Source organism: Sapajus apella, unplaced genomic scaffold (genome assembly GCF_009761245.1).
Source record: "Sapajus apella isolate SASKATOON/1434 unplaced genomic scaffold, GSC_monkey_1.0 scaffold22, whole genome shotgun sequence".
NCBI classification, from domain to species: Eukaryota; Metazoa; Chordata; class Mammalia; order Primates; family Cebidae; genus Sapajus; species Sapajus apella.
Window position 1 is genome coordinate 1098229 of NW_022436962.1, and position 15775 is coordinate 1114003.

General features: G+C 36.9%; 1 protein-coding gene across 8 annotated transcripts in view; it reads right to left on the reverse strand.

Annotated features, from left to right (window-relative positions):
* The window catches only part of DENND1B (DENN domain containing 1B), a 272297-nt gene that overhangs the window by 157768 nt on the left and 98754 nt on the right, over nucleotides 1-15775 (reverse strand). For all 8 annotated transcript variants that reach the window (XM_032288625.1, XM_032288622.1, XM_032288621.1 and 5 more), the window contains exons 4-5: nucleotides 4020-4069; nucleotides 1920-2039 (exon numbers count right to left, since the gene is read on the reverse strand). In XM_032288625.1, the coding sequence (XP_032144516.1) occupies nucleotides 1920-2039; nucleotides 4020-4069 (170 nt within the window). The remainder of the gene's footprint in view (nucleotides 1-1919; nucleotides 2040-4019; nucleotides 4070-15775) is intronic.

Sequence of the window (15775 nt, forward strand, 5' to 3'; positions counted from 1 at the left end):
GATTGTGTGGGGGGGTGTGGGGGTGTGTGTTGTGTGGGTATGGGTGTATGTGTGTGTGTGTGGTGTGGGGGGGTGGGGGTGTGTGTGTAGGGGGATTGTGGGGGAGTGTGGGTGTGGGTGTTGTGTGGGTATGGGTGTGTGTGTGTGTGTGTGTGTGTGTGTGTGTGGTGTGGGGGGCTGGGGTGTGTGTGTAGGGGGATTGTGTGGGGGGGTGGGTGTGTGTGTTGTGTGGGTATGGGTGTGTGTGTGTGTGTGTGTGTGTGTGGTGTGGGGGGCTAGGGTGTGTGTGTAGGGGGATTGTGTGGGGGGGGGTGGGTGTGTGTGTTGTGTGGGTATGTGTGTATGTGTGTGTGTATTGAAAGAGAAAGGGAGAGTGGGGGAGAAGGGGAGAAAGAGAAGTGCATGCTAACAACTGATGAATCTAGGTAATGTTTGTATAAAAGATCACTGTACCATTAAAACTTTCCTGTAAAACTGAATTTTTTTAATGAAAAGTTTCAAAACTTCATTGAGAAAAATAAGAACGCATATACAGCTTTGGTCTTTTCATTCGGGCAAATCCATCTCGGGCACAGTGCATAAAGTTATGCTCCCCTTTAAACCGTAGCTTTTGAACTTTCAGATGAAATAATGGTAAAAGGAACTCTCCCCACCACTGCCCACTGTCATCTCCACTCCCACTGCCCAGCCAACCTGCTCCAAGTTCGAAAAATTAACCTACAGTTTCGAGCATGACATTCTTTTGGATAAAGTGTTAAGTTTTAAGTACAATTGCTACACAGATGAAAAAGTTGTGCTAAAGAGAGAATGGGGGCACAGTTACAATTCTATTATTTATAAAGCAGTTAAGCACTTAATTTTTAATAAACACTGAAAAAAACTCTCCAGCTCTAAGGAATGTTCTAAGTAAATTAACAACTTATCAATGAGTGATATAAATGTAGCTAAATATTAATAGCAAATGAACAGGAAGACTGATTTTATACCAAAGTTTTCTTTGTAATATGATAATTCATAAATTGTTTTTTATTTTCCTATAAGCATTTTTAAGAAATCTAGCTTGACCAATATCCATATTATAATAATAGCATAGATTCCTATTTTTATAGACTACATTTGGATTTCTGATTCATCAGGATATATTACAAGGACGCTAACTTTTAGAACCCTTTCCTCCTAACAGCTAGCAACTCAGATCCCAAATCCACAAGCAAGAGACATACTCTCAACTACCTAGTGAATCAAGGCAGACAATGTAGGCAATTAAGCAGGACAGGTAGGACCTGTGGAAACTAGCAAGCTCCTGACACAACTAAAAATCTATTTTACTTCCAGCTTATTGTTGCCATGGCAGAGTGTAGGATCAGAATTAGCAGATATCCTCACTTTTCAAAAGGAATTTGAAATATGGACTATATACAAAACTTCCTAAAAATTCATAAGGTTAACATCCTTTAAAAAGTTTAAAACACCCAGTAGCCAAACAAAAACCTCTTAAACACTTCTACCAGTATCATCAATTTGCAACCTCTGCCTTAAAGCGGCAGTTCACTTAAAAATCCAAGTTCTGGTTCAGTGACAGAAAAAGGCATACATTAATTTAGCTGATTTTTTTTTTTTGGCATTCCACTTAATAGGTGAAACTAACATCTTATTTGAATCCATCTCTTTATATTTAGTTTCCAAAAATAATTCCATAAAAGCTAATCTTAAAAAATCAATTCTTTCAAGGAAAGTTCCACTAGGTTAATGGTAAATCTTTAAACTTAGCTGATTCTGTATACAAAAAGTCAGGAAAATTATTTTCAACTTACCTGGATTTAAAGAAAAGTTTTTTTTCATCCCAAGCATAACAAAGCACAAAAGAGAGATACAGTTACCTATTTTGCATCCATTTTTTTTTTACTACAAATACTCACCTAAGAATGCATAAACAAACTGTGCCTCCTGATGTGAGTCTGCAGAATCCAAATCTCTGCTTACTTTCAATGTCTGTCAGTACAAAGGTAAAGTGCTGTCCAACTTGATTCTGAGACACCCTAAAATACAGTCACGTTATGAAACAATATGTCTTGGGTGACAACTTTCTTCAAGAAAAACAAAAGCAAGAATATATTCATAAGTGACATTGGTTTCAACTTTCTAATCAGCTGGTTCTTGAAGCTAGAACAGTGTTCCAAAACTAAAACAAGTGTGAAATACGTAAGGTAAACAGCAAAATAAGTTGCCATATCTCATAGACCGAAGAGTTCAGCACATAGTAATCTCTCACTAGGAAATCATAAGGTAGTCTGCCATAAATTTTCATGACTAAAAGTGCTCATATTTCATAAATTATCAAAATATTATTACTGAAACTGTAGAAGTAGGAAGCTAGACATGATGACTAAGTCTTTTTCTTCAACTCTAGCCTTTTTCCTAATTATCCTAAAATCGCTTAGATAGCAAATCATGTTGCTTTAGAATCTAATGGCAACCACCACCACCAACTCTGTTTAATTGCTTCTCCTGTTGGCATTCTCACCCAATAAAGTACCCTACAAAAATACTCTTGGTATTTTTTTCCAGAATTCTCTTGTAGAGATATCAACATAATACTGAGGAATAAATTTCCAAGTACAAAATAAGAATATAATTTCTACCAAAGTAAAAAAAAGGCTTACTGGTTAAGCTATAAAGAATTTTAGTCAGCTAATCATACTACCATAATATGTGTCACACTTTGGTATAAGGGGCAATATAAAACATTAGATTGAATCTTTATTTCTATTTAAAATATATGAATATATTTCCCAGTACTGGCTGTAATCTTGCCATTAGATAACCATAACTGAACTTTTGCTTCCTTGTCCCAAAATAAAATATCCATGAAGCCTAAACTTTGGTTTTGAAATAGTCATAGGAATTGTGCAGAAGGAAACAAATTACTGCCAGTATCCAGTATCAATGCTACAAACAGTTTTGTAAGGAAATGTTGCATTGCAAATGCTGAACATTTAACAAACACACTTTTGGGTAGACAGGTTTTCTTACACTTTAATGAACCTAAAAAACAAAACAACATCCTCTAGTGACAAATGTGACCTCTAGTGCCCAAGGTTCATAATATCCTTTTTGTAGCTGGATCCTAAATCTTCCTTTATGTTATCATTACTATTAACATGAAATTTGTAACTTTTTTAGTGGGGCGAGGGCTTTAAAGATAAAGCCTACTGAATACTTACTAGTACTGATTAGTCCATCATTCAGAAGACTTTATCTTTAATACAGTAAAATCAAAAAGTCTCACTAATATTTACTTCAGCAAGGTATTTTCCTAAAATATTCTTTCTAAAAGCCTTCATATCACACTCTTAAAAAAAACTGATAATAGAGTCTAAAAAAATCACATGAAAAATAATAAATGATCTGCTGTTATGCTCAAAGGGCTATATATTCCATGAAATTTCAACTGTATGCAATGTCATCATTCAGTATTTGTTCAGTGAAATATAAAAATAAGATTTTCAAAACTAGAAGAGTTTCCCCATAGCCCTCCATAATTCTATGAATTCTATGAAGCTATTCTTGAGAAACAAGTAGCCATGAGTTTTACATGACACAGATGGTCTTTTCAATTAGGATGAAGTGAGATAGAAACCAGGAAACATACATTAAGACATAATTCTAAGGCTCTGATCAAGGTCATATTAATATGTTTTTTCCACTAGTGCTCACAATTTCTACCTGAAGAATAGAGAACAAAGGCAAAACATAGAACCTATTGGCAATAGTGTTTTCAGACTTGTCTTAACTGGTCATAGTAGAGAAAATAAAAGATGTGATTTTAAAAGGCTTCCTCTTCCACATATTAGTATTTTTTTCAATTAGTATATTTTTCAATCTCTTTTCAATCTCTAGTATTTTTGTGAGAAGCAGTAAAGAGAAGGTACATTTTATTTTATAAAAAAGCACATTTAGTCATTTTAAAGTATGTACTAAAATTAGCTAAATTTATTTAAATGATACTTATACTGTACCTTTCAACGTCAAAGGGAAAACAGAACTTTGGCACACTCTGTAGTATTTCCTACAAATGGAAATTTTTAAACAAATAAGTTTTAGAATATTTTTTAAGATGAAGTTAAAACTTTTTTGAGCTATTTTCTAGGGAAAAAAAGTTACTTTCTTTGTCCTTAAGAAAAATAGCACAGGTTCCTAGACTAAAATAATTGATTATTAAAAAGGAATTAAGTTTGTGCTTTGGCAGATTGCACTGACAATGCCACAGAAACCCCAGGGGGGAAAGGCCTGGCCTGAAGGGTATTAACACCCTTCACATCCCCGCTGGGATTCCCTTCAACAAGGCCATATGGATTTTACAAGAAGCACCGCACCATATGGGTAAGCTACGTCTGCTGCTACTTGTACCGCAGTCTAGCCATAGGGACTTCTGACAGATCCTGGCTCAAAAATATAAATGTTGTTTCAATTAAAATGCAGGCAGAGAAAAGGGAATGAAGTTGGCAGCAGAATGAATTACCGAGAGGTATAACAACTCTACATGTACCATAGTCAAACAGTTTAAAAAAAAAAAAAAAGAGAGAGAAAGACTTTCTATAGCCAAAGAAACATATTTACATGATTCAACTCTTGGTATTAAGTTTTATCTTAACACTCTTAGAGAAATAATGTATCTAAAAACAAGCTTTCAAAAATACAGCTTCTATTCTGTGCACTTTCATTTAAGAATTGCCTAATGTGAAAATCAATGCTTTAATAAAACACAGAAAATAATCTGAATGATTTTGAAACCTTTAATTATTTTACAGTCATGAAAAATAATTTAAATATCTTTTAGAAACCATACACATTAACAACTATAACATACAAATAACTATCAGCTAAAAATCTATTCTGATATATTTGAAAAATAACTTAAAATTAAGTCTGATTCAAAAGTTAAATTTTAAACTTGAAGACAACATTATACAACTTCAAAGTCAGGCAATTTTCCAAGACAAAGAGTTTTATAAGGATATTTCCTATTGAAAAGAAAAAAGAGCAAATATCCAGCCATCCTCACTGAACAATATTTTCCCTACCACCTCTTTGCCACTAAAACAAAGGTCTACAGAAATTATCAATATCCGAATATTTAAACCCCATATATAAATATAGCATTGAGTGTTTTAAAGTAGAATTTCTTGCATTGTTTTAAAAAGGTAGACTACAATAAAGTGTCAACTAAAAATAAAGCATTATAAAATTTCAATACTAATACCTAAGAAAGCTTCAAGTGCTTTAACGCACACAAGCAGAAAGAAAAGAATCTTGTTAAAAACAAAAAAGCAAAACAAACAAACAACAAAAATCTTCTCCTAGGGCAGGATACCCTGAATTGCTTATAATCATGTACCTTTAAAAGTATGAGCACAGACTCCATAGTAAGAGAAAGCCAACTGTTTCACTACTGACAATATTTTGTTCAATGTAGTTAAAAGGGTCACTAAACTTGCCATAAGTTAAATTCCACAAACTGAGAAACAGCTCATTGCAAATGAGATCAGTTCATTTTCATTTGACCATTGCTTAATCCTTATCTTGTGCTTCATAAAGTGAAACCATTCACCATTTTTACTATACATGTGAACACCATTCAGAACTCTTCCTGTAAAACTGTCCACATAATTTCTATAACAATAAAGAATATATATTCAAAATGCAATGTCTGCCTCTAAATACACAAATCAGTAATATATTTCACATTAATTTTAAGACTCAAATTACGAAGAATGCTTCCCAGTTAGTTGCCCAATCTTTCACGCCCTCCCCCTCCCTTCTTCCACAAGTAACACACATGCACACACTTCTGCAAAACAGCCTCAGCTCGCTTCCCAACTGGCAGAAGCATCCCTCAGGGGACAAGTCTTTAAACCTCCGCACTCTTTAAAATTCAGCCAGCCAGCAGGTCTATAGACTAGTGTATAAACAGTATAGACAAAAAAAAAAATCCTCTCTCAGCTTATGTCAGTGACAAAGCAGCTCAGCAGTTGACTGTTTCTCCCCTGACAGTATAAACTGGGTTTACACAGATCAATAGCTGGAAGTCCTACCTAGCTCCCAGGGCTTGGTTTTCTTCCTTAATTACAGGTGCTATTGAAACTGAAGTGTAAAAAGAAAAGAGAGAGGCTTGGAGGGAGGCATAAAATGCATGCAAATAGCTTTTATGGATCCTCTTAGCAATAGTATTAATTGAAAATTCTACTTCTACATTTATTACAAAAGCGTTTATAAAGACTGGTATTTTCACTACGCAGTATTTTTAATATGACACATACACAAACACACACACACACAAAATTCTAGGTTAGCAACCACGGATTATGTGAAACGTTTAAGTCAATACTCTCCAGAAGTTATCAGCTTCTCCTTTTTCTACAGACTTTTGCTTTTAAAGAATATTCCTTAGCCAAGAAAAATTATTTGGATTTCAGAATCCTCCTAACTCTCCAAAATATTTTATTTTTATGCCAAAAGATTATATTGGCCAACACATGTAAAATGATAAAAACAGGAATAACAAACAAAAAGAATGGATGAAATAGAATACACAATTATGGACAGCAAAATGAAAGGGGTAATAATACATATTTCTGTGTATGTCCTAAAAAAGCACATCTACTACCGTATTAATGACTGGAAACAAGGACTGATGAAAATTCATCTGTTGGGGGTTTTTTGGTTCCATGCCAGTGTATCTCTAGTAATAAGCATTACAATGAAATTGATCTTGTAAGAGAAAAGAGAGCCAATTGCTAGTGTTATAGTGGTATATTAATTATTTATCCCATCAGGTTACCATTTAGCACCATAAACTGATCAACTGAAAAGGAAAACAAGCATTTAATAAAGAATTTACATTTTTTTAAAAAAATCACTAAAGTTTACATCTTGATCAAAGTTCTTAGAATTTCTTCTTAGAACAAAGGTCTTTGAATATCTGAGAAAAATGTAAGATAAAATGAGATGTGTTATTGTTGATATCAGTAATTGTTTTTCCTCCTCAACCACTTTGTCCTCCACTCTACACTGAAATTCTGGTGTTCTCTGAAATTCCAGTTTCTTCTCTTCCCGACTCAATAAGACATAGCTGTAAGCAATCCTATCTACACCCATAGTTTCAACTACAACTAGGAAATCTCTTAGTTTTGTAGTTTAGTTATTTCTCCAGGATTATGGCTCTAACTACTTTCTGGTATCACTTTCCAAATGTTCCCAGACACCTCTAATGAAGAATGTACAAAACTGAAGTTGTTCTTTTAGTTATGGTCCTTAACACCTAAACTGGCAGCACCACATACCTAGTTACCCAAATCAGAAACGTGGTAGTTAACTAGACCCCTCCTTTTCCCTGACCCCCACATATAATTAATCACTCACCAAGTCCTTTCATTCAATTTCATAACTATCTTGCTCCAGAGGTTCTCAATGGAGGGTGGAAAGGATTAGAAAGAAGATGAGAAGGTGTTAGAATCACTTGGGAGTATTTTTCAAAACACAGATTTGATTGCCTACATTGTAAACCCACAAAGATCCTGAATCTTCAGTTTGAATAGCACCTATAATTAAATGGTATCTATAACAGTTAAGGGTACTTAATGTATATAAGGAAAAGTTATACTCTCATAGCAAGAAGTGACATGGTTGACTTGTTCAGGATCTGTTTAATTCAACATCTACCTCATGGACTCAAGAGTCTTCTGTCTCACCCTGCTGGGCTAAATTTGCTGGCTTTTTCCTCAGTTATCTCTACTCATGATCACAAAATGAGCTTCCAGAGTTCAGCACATCCCAACGAGATACAGCAGTGTTCAGTGAAATAAGCCTCTCTTTCTGTCAGTCTTACCGGTGAGGAAACCTTTCCCAGAAGTCTGATCCCTGACTTTCCCATTACATTTAATTAGCCACAGGGCCATAAGCCACTCCTAAACTAATCCGTGGCATAGGAAATGGTTATCTGTGTTCAGTTTAGCCTTAGACTAGTTAGAGTAAAATTCTGAATTCAACCCATTCATCTTCCAATAACCATGACCCATGTAATTACAGAGAAAAATAAGTGAAGTATCATATTTTATTTGAGAATCCTTATAATCATATCAAATAATTACATTTATAGTAAAGTTCTCAATAAAAATATTATACAATATCATATGAGGATGATTTTTAAATATCTATAATTTTATTCATGTGAATAACACTTTCAGAATCATTTTGTACAATTAAACAGGCTACTTGTCCATCTTAATCTAACTTTTCACAAAGGCCATAAATTTCTAAAAATATGATTACTTAATTTTGAATATTATCTCCCAAATAAGTGAGAATTACCTAATACTACATATTCATTCAATTTATTTGTGCTTTACACAAGAGAGTAACAAACTTAACAAAAAATAAATAAATAAACTGAGCTATTTAAAGCAGGTTTCATTGCATGGCACAGAACTGAGATTCCCAAACAGCACTTAGATGTTCCAGGACACCATAGCAAGCTCTCAAGGTTACTGTGAGATATTTAAATTTTCAAGGGAAACAAATCTATATTAACAGGGTGACTAAGTCAAGGTGCATTTTATAGAGATGACTATATTAATTTGCCAAATAACAGGCATAGCCTCTCTATCTTTTATTTTTTAAGACGTGTTCTACTCCCACTTATGAGTGAGAACATGCAGTATTTGGTTTTCTGTTCCTGTATTAGTTTGCTGAGGATGATGGTTTCCAGCTTCATCCATGTCCCCTGGAGAATATATTTTTCAAACTTAGAGCCAAAAAGGAACTGTCAGGACAACTATGCCCAGTGTGGAATTTTTCTCTTGGATTTTACTTTTATATAGTGTTTTAGTTAGAAATAAATCTCTTTTACCCCTCCTCCTTAAATTAGGGAAAGCACTCTAAGTCTGTGAATTCCAACACTAAAACTACTTAGGTTGTTGAATCTGATCAAGCTATTTGTCACTATCAAGAATTTAAAATAAATTTCTACTATTAGAATATTAAAATAACTGCCATGAAGCAAATACATTCTGCTTTAAAAAGAACTGTGCTATAAAATATGTTTCAAAAATTTCAGTTCTATGTGCATAAATCTTAGGTGATGAAACTTATGCAATCACTTTAGTTTGATCTAATGTCAACAAAAAAGACTAGATTGAAAGCAGTGCAGAGTGACATTACCAAAAAAAAAAAAAAAAAATTAGAGGATTATGCATCTGCAGATTCAACCAACTGTGGATTAAAAATATTTGGAAAAAATCCAAATAATACAAATAAAAACCTATAATATATTACAACTATTAATATAGCATTTATATTATAAAAGATATTATTTAAAAATCTAGAGATGATCTAAATTATACAGGAGGATGTGCATGGTTACATGCCAAAAAAAGTTGGCACATATATCCCATTTTATATAAAGGACTTAAGCATCAGTGTAATTTTAGTATCCATGGGAGGTCCGGAACCAACAGGATTATATATTTACACACATACATATATACACACACATATTCCATGTATTTATATATTTATATATCATATAAATATATATATATATATCTATATATTCTGTGTATGTATATATTTATATATATTATAAATATATATATATTTTTTTTGCATTTTCTTTTTTTTTCCCATTTATTTATTTTATTGCATTTTAGGTTTTGGGGTCCATGTGAAGAACATGCAAGATTGTTGCATAGGAACACACGTGGCAGTGTGATTTGCTGCCTTCCTCCCCATCACCTACATATGGCATTTCTCCCCTTGCTATCTCTCCGCAGCTCCCCACCCCCAACCGTCCCTCCCCTATTTCCCCCCAACTGACCCCAGTGTGTAGTGCTCCCCTCCCTGTGTCCATGTGTTCTCATTGTTCAACACCCGCCTATAAGTGAGAACATGCAGTGTTTGATCTTCTGCTCTTCTGTCAGTTTGCTGAGAATGATGGTTTCCAGGTTCATCCATGTCCCTACAAAGGGCCCAAACTCATCGTTTTTGATGGCTGCATAATATTCCATGGTGTATATGTGCCACATTTTCCCTATCCAGTCTATCATCGATGGGCATTTGGGTTGGTTCCAGGTCTTTCCTATTGTAAACAGTGCTGCAATGAACATTCGTGTGCACGTGTCCTTATAGTAGAACGATTTGTAATCCTTTGGATATATACCCAGTAATGGGATTGCTGGGTCAAATGGAATTTCTATTTCTATGTCCTTGAGGAATCGCCACACTGTCTTCCACAATGGTTGAACTAATTTACACTCCCACCAACAGTGCAAAAGTGTTCCTATTTCTCCACATCCTCTCCAGCATCTGTTGTCTCCAGATTTTTTAATGACCGCCATTCTAACTGGCATGAGGTGGTATCTGAATGTTGTTTTGATTTGCATTTCTCTGATGACCAGTGATGATGAGCATTTTTTCATATGTTTGTTGGCCTCATGTATGTCTTCTTTTGTAAAGTGTTTGTTCATATCCTTTGCCCACTTTTGAATGGGGTTGTTAGTTTTTTTCTTGTAAATCTGTTTTAGTTCTTTGTAAATTCTGGATATCAGCCCTTTGTCAGATGGGTACACTTCAAAAAGTTTTTCCCATTCTGTTGGTCGCCGATTCACTCTAACGACTGTTTCTTTTGTTGTGCAGAAGCTGTGGAGTTTGATTAGGTCCCATTTGTCTATTTTGGCTTTTGTTGTCAATGCTTTCGGTGTTTTGGTCATGAAGTCCTTGCCCACACCTATGTCCTGAATGGTTTTGCCTAGATTTTCTTCTAGGGTTTTTATGGTGTTAGGTCTTATGTTTAAGTCTTTAATCCATCTGGAGTTAATTTTAGTGTAAGGTGTCAGGAAGGGGTCCAGTTTCTGCTTCTGCACATGGCTAGCCAGCTTTCCCAACACCATTTATTGAACAGGGAATCCTTTCCCCATTGCTTGTTTTTGTCAGGTTTGTCAAAGATCAGATGATTGTAAATATGTTGTGTTGCCTCCGAGACCACTGTTCTGTTCCATTGGTCTATATCTCTGTTTTGGTACCAGTACCATGCTGTTTTGATTACTGTAGCCCTGTAGTATAGTTTGAAGCCTGGTAGTGTGATGCCTCCTGCTTTGTTCTTTTTGCTTAGAATTGACTTGGCTATGCGGGCTCTCTTTTGGTTCCATATGAAGTTTAAGGTGGTTTTTTCCAGTTCTGCGAAGAAGGTCATTGGTAGCCTGATGGGGATAGCGTTGAATCTGTAAATTACTTTGGGCAGTATGGCCATTTTCACGATATTGATTCTTCCTAACCATGAGCATGGAATGTTTCTCCATGTGTTTGTGTCCTCTCTTATTTTGTTGAGCAGTGGCTTGTAGTTCTCCTTGGAGAGGTCCTTTACGTTCCTTGTTAGTTGTATTCCTAGGTATTTTATTCTCTTTGTGGCAATTGTGAACGGAAGTTTGTTCTTGATTTGGCTCTCTTTAAGTCTGTTATTGGTGTATAGGAATGAATTTGATTTTTGCACATTGATTTTGTATCCTGAGACTTTGCTGAACTTGCTTATCAGTTTCAGGAGATTTGGGGCTGAGACGATGGGGTCTTCTAGATATACAATCATGTTGTCTGCAAATAGAGACAATTTGACTTCCTCCTTTCCTATTTGAACACCCTTTATTTCTTTTTCTTGCCTGATTGCTCTGGCTAGAACTTCTAATACTATATTGAATAGGAGTGGTGAGAGAGGGGCATCCTTGTCTGGTGCCACATTTCAAGGGGAATGCTTCCAGTTTTTGCCCATTCAGTATGATATTGGCTGTTGGTTTGTCATGAATAGCTTTTATTATTTTGAGATAGGTTCCATCGATATCTAGCTTATTGAAGGTTTTTAGCATAAAGGACTATTGAATTTTGTCAAAGGCCTTCTCTGCATCAGTTGAGATAATCATGTGGTTTTTGTCTTTGGTTCTGTTTATGTGGTGAATTACGTTTATAGACTTGCGTATGATGAACCAGCCTTGCATCCCTGGGATGAAGCCTACTTGATCATGGTGGATAAACTTTTTGATGTGCTATTGCAATCGGCTTGTCAGTATTTTATTGAAGATTTTTGCATTTATGTTCATCATGGATATTGGCCTGAAGTTTTCTTTTCTTGTTGAGTCTCTGCCGGGTTTTGGAATCAGGATGATGTTGGTCTCATAAAATAATTTGGGAAGAATTCCCTCTTTTTGTATTGTTTGGAATAGTTTCAGAAGGAATGGTACCAGCTCCTCTTTGTATGTCTGGTAGAATTTGGCTGTGAACCCGTCTGGACCTGGGCTTTTTTTTGGTGGTAAGCTCTTAATTGCTGCCTCAACTTCAGACCTTGTTATGGGTCTGTTCAGGGTTTCAGCTTCTTCCTGGTTTAGGCTTGGGAGGAGGCAAGTGTCCAGGAATTTATCCATTTCTTTCAGGTTTATTAGTTTATATTCATAGAGTTGTTTGTCATAATCTCTGCTGATGGTTTGAATTTCTGTGGAATCTGTGGTGATATCCCCTTTATCGTTTTTTATTGCATCAATTTGGTTATGATCTCTTTTCTTTTTTATTAATCTGGCTAGTGGTCTGTCTATTTTGTTGATCTTTTCAAAAAACCAGCTCCTGGATTTACTGGTTTTTTGAAGGGTTTTTTGTGTCTCTATCTCCTTCAGTTCTGCTCTGATCTTAGCTATTTCTTGTCTTCTGCTAGACTTTGACGTTTTTTGATCTTGCTCCTCTAGCTCTTTCAGTTTTGACGATAGGGTGTCAATTTTTGATCTCTCCTTGCTTCTCATGTGGGCACTTATTCCTATATATTTTCCTCTAGAGACTGCTTTAAATGTGTCCCAGAGATTCTGGTATGTTGTGTCTTCATTCTCGTTGGTTTCGAAGAACATCTTTATTTCTGTCTTCATTTCATTGTTTATCCAGTCAACATTCAAGAGCAAGTTGTTCGGTTTCCATGAAGCTGTGTGGTTCTGGGTTAGTTTTTGAATTCTGAGTTCTAACTTGATTGCACTGTGGTCTGAGAGACTGTTTGTTACAATTTCCGTTGTTTTGCATTTGCTGAGGAGTGATTTACTCCCAATTATGTGGTCAATTTTAGAGTAGGTGTGATGTGGTGCTGAGAAGAATGTATATTCTGTGGCTTTGGGGTGGAGAGTTCTGTAAATGTCTATTAGGTTTGCTTGGTCCAGGTCTGAGTTCAAGTCCTGGATATCCTTGTTAATTTTCTGTCTGGTTTATTTGTCTAATATTGACAATAGGGTGTTAAAGTCTCCCACTATTATTGTGTGGGAGTCTAAGTCTCTTTGTAAGTCATTAAGAACTTGCCTTATGTATCTGGGTGCTCCTGTATTGGGTGCGTATATATTTAGGATCGTTAGCTCTTCTTATTGCATTGATCCTTTTACCATTATGTAATGTCCCTCTTTGTCTCTTATGATCTTTATTGCTTTAAAGTCTAATTTATCAGAGATGAGAATTGCAACTCCTGCTTTTTTTTGCTCTCCATTTGCTTGGTAAATCTTCCTCCATCCCTTTATTTTGAGCCTTTGTGTATCCTTGCATGTGTGATGGGTTTCCTGGATACAGCACACCGATGGGTTTTGGCTTTTTATCCAATTTGCCAGTCTGTGTCTTTTGATTGGGGCATTTAGTCCATTTACATTTAGGGTTAATATTGTTATGTGTGAATTTGATACTGCCATTTTGGTGCTAGCTGGCTGTTTTGCCCTTTAGTTGAGCTGGTACTTGTTGTTCCTTTATATGTGTAGAGCCTCTTTCAGGAGCTCTTGTAGAGCTGGCCTGGTGGTGACGAAATCTCTGAGTACTTGCATGTTCCCAAAGGATTTTACTTTTCTTCACTTATGAAGCTTAATTTGGCTGGATAGGAGATTCTGGGTTGCAAGTTCTTTTCTTTAAGGATGTTGAATATTGGCCCCCACTCTCTTCTGGCTTGTCGGGTTTCTGCTGAGAGATCTGCTGTGAGTCTGATGGGCTTCCCTTTGTGGGTAACCCGACCTTTCTCTCTGGCTGCCCTTAGTATTTTCTCCTTCATTTCAACCCTGGTGAATCTGACAATTATGTGCCTTGGGGTTGCTCTTCTTGACGAATATCTTTGTGGTGTTCTCTGTATTTCCTGGACTTGAATTTTTGCCTGCCTTGCTAGGTTGGGGAAGTTTTCCTGGATAATATCCTGAAGAGTATTTTCCAGCTTGGATTCATTCTCTTCGTCGCATTCAGGTACGCCTATCAAACGTAGATTAGGTCTTCACATAGTCCCACATTTCTTGGAGATTTTGTTCATTCCTTCTTACCCTTTTTTCTCCAGTCTTGCCTTCCCGTTTTATTTCATTGAGTTGATCTTCAACCTCTGGTATCCTTTCTTCTGCTTGGTCAATTCAGCTGTTGATACTTGTGCATGCTTCGCGAAGTTCTCGTGTTGCGTTTTTCAGCTCCATCAATTCACTTATATTCCTTTCTATTTTGTCCACTCTCGTTAGCATTTTGTCAAATCCTTTTTTCCAGATTCTTAGTTTCTTTGCATTTGGTTAGAACATGTTCTTTAAGTTCACAGAAGTTTCTTACTACCCACCTTCTGAAGTCTGATTCTGTCATTTCATCACACTCGTTCTCCATCCAACCTTGTTCCCTTGCTGGTGAGGAGTTGTGATCCCTTATAGGAGGAGAGGTGTTCTGGTTTTGGGTGTTTTCATCATTTTTGCACTGGTTTCTTCCCATCTTTAAGGATTTATCCACCTGTCGACTTTGTAGTTGCTGGCTTTCAGATTGGGTCTCAAATCTTTCAGATTGACATTGTGTTTGTTGATGATGAGGTTATTTCTGTTTCTTGGTTTTCCTTCTGACAGTCTGGCCCCTCTGCTGTAGGTCTGCTGAGGTTCACTCCAGGCCCTGCTTGCCTGGGGTTCACCTGCAGCAGCTGCTGAACAGTAAGGGTTGTTAACAGTTTTCTTCTGCTATCTTTGTCCCAGAAGGATACCCGCCTAGTGTCAATCTGATCTCTCCTTTATGAGGAGTCTCTTTGGATATATAGGGGTCAGGGAGCTGCTTGAGGAGACGGTCTCTTCTTTATAGGAGCTCAAATGGTGAGCTGTGAGCTCTGTTGTTCTTTCAGAGCTACTGGGCAGGTACGTTTAGGTCTGCTGCAGCAGAACTCATAAACTGCTTTTTGTTCCCAGGTGCTCTGTCCCAGGGATTCAGGGCTTTATTTATGAGTTTCTGTTATGCTGCTGCCTTCTTTTTTTTTTCCTTCAGAGCTGCCCTGCCCAGCAAGGAGGCAGCCTAGTCACTGTCGACCTGTAGAGGCTTTGCTGAGCTGCTGTGGGCTCCGCCCAGCTACCGAGTGAAATTCCTTGCAGTCCTGTTTATATGGGTGTAGTCAGAACTGCTTTGGCGATGGTGGCCCGCCTCTGTTGGGGCGGAGTCTCTCTGCTGTGGCAGGTTGCCTTGGCAACAGCGGGCTGCCTCAGCATTGGCCGCCTACCTCCATCATGGCGGGCTGCCTCGGTAATGGCGGACGCCCCTCCCCCACAGAGCTGGACCGTCCCGGGTTCAGCTGCGCTTGCTGTGAAACTCTCAATCCAGAGTTTCTGGTTGCTGTCCTTTTGTGGGGGTGGGACCAGCAGAGCCTGATCGCCTGGCTCCCTGCCTCAGAGCCTTTTTTAAGTTTGTGTTCCAGTCGCCTGTTGAAGAGGCGCCGGGGTCTGTTTGTTTT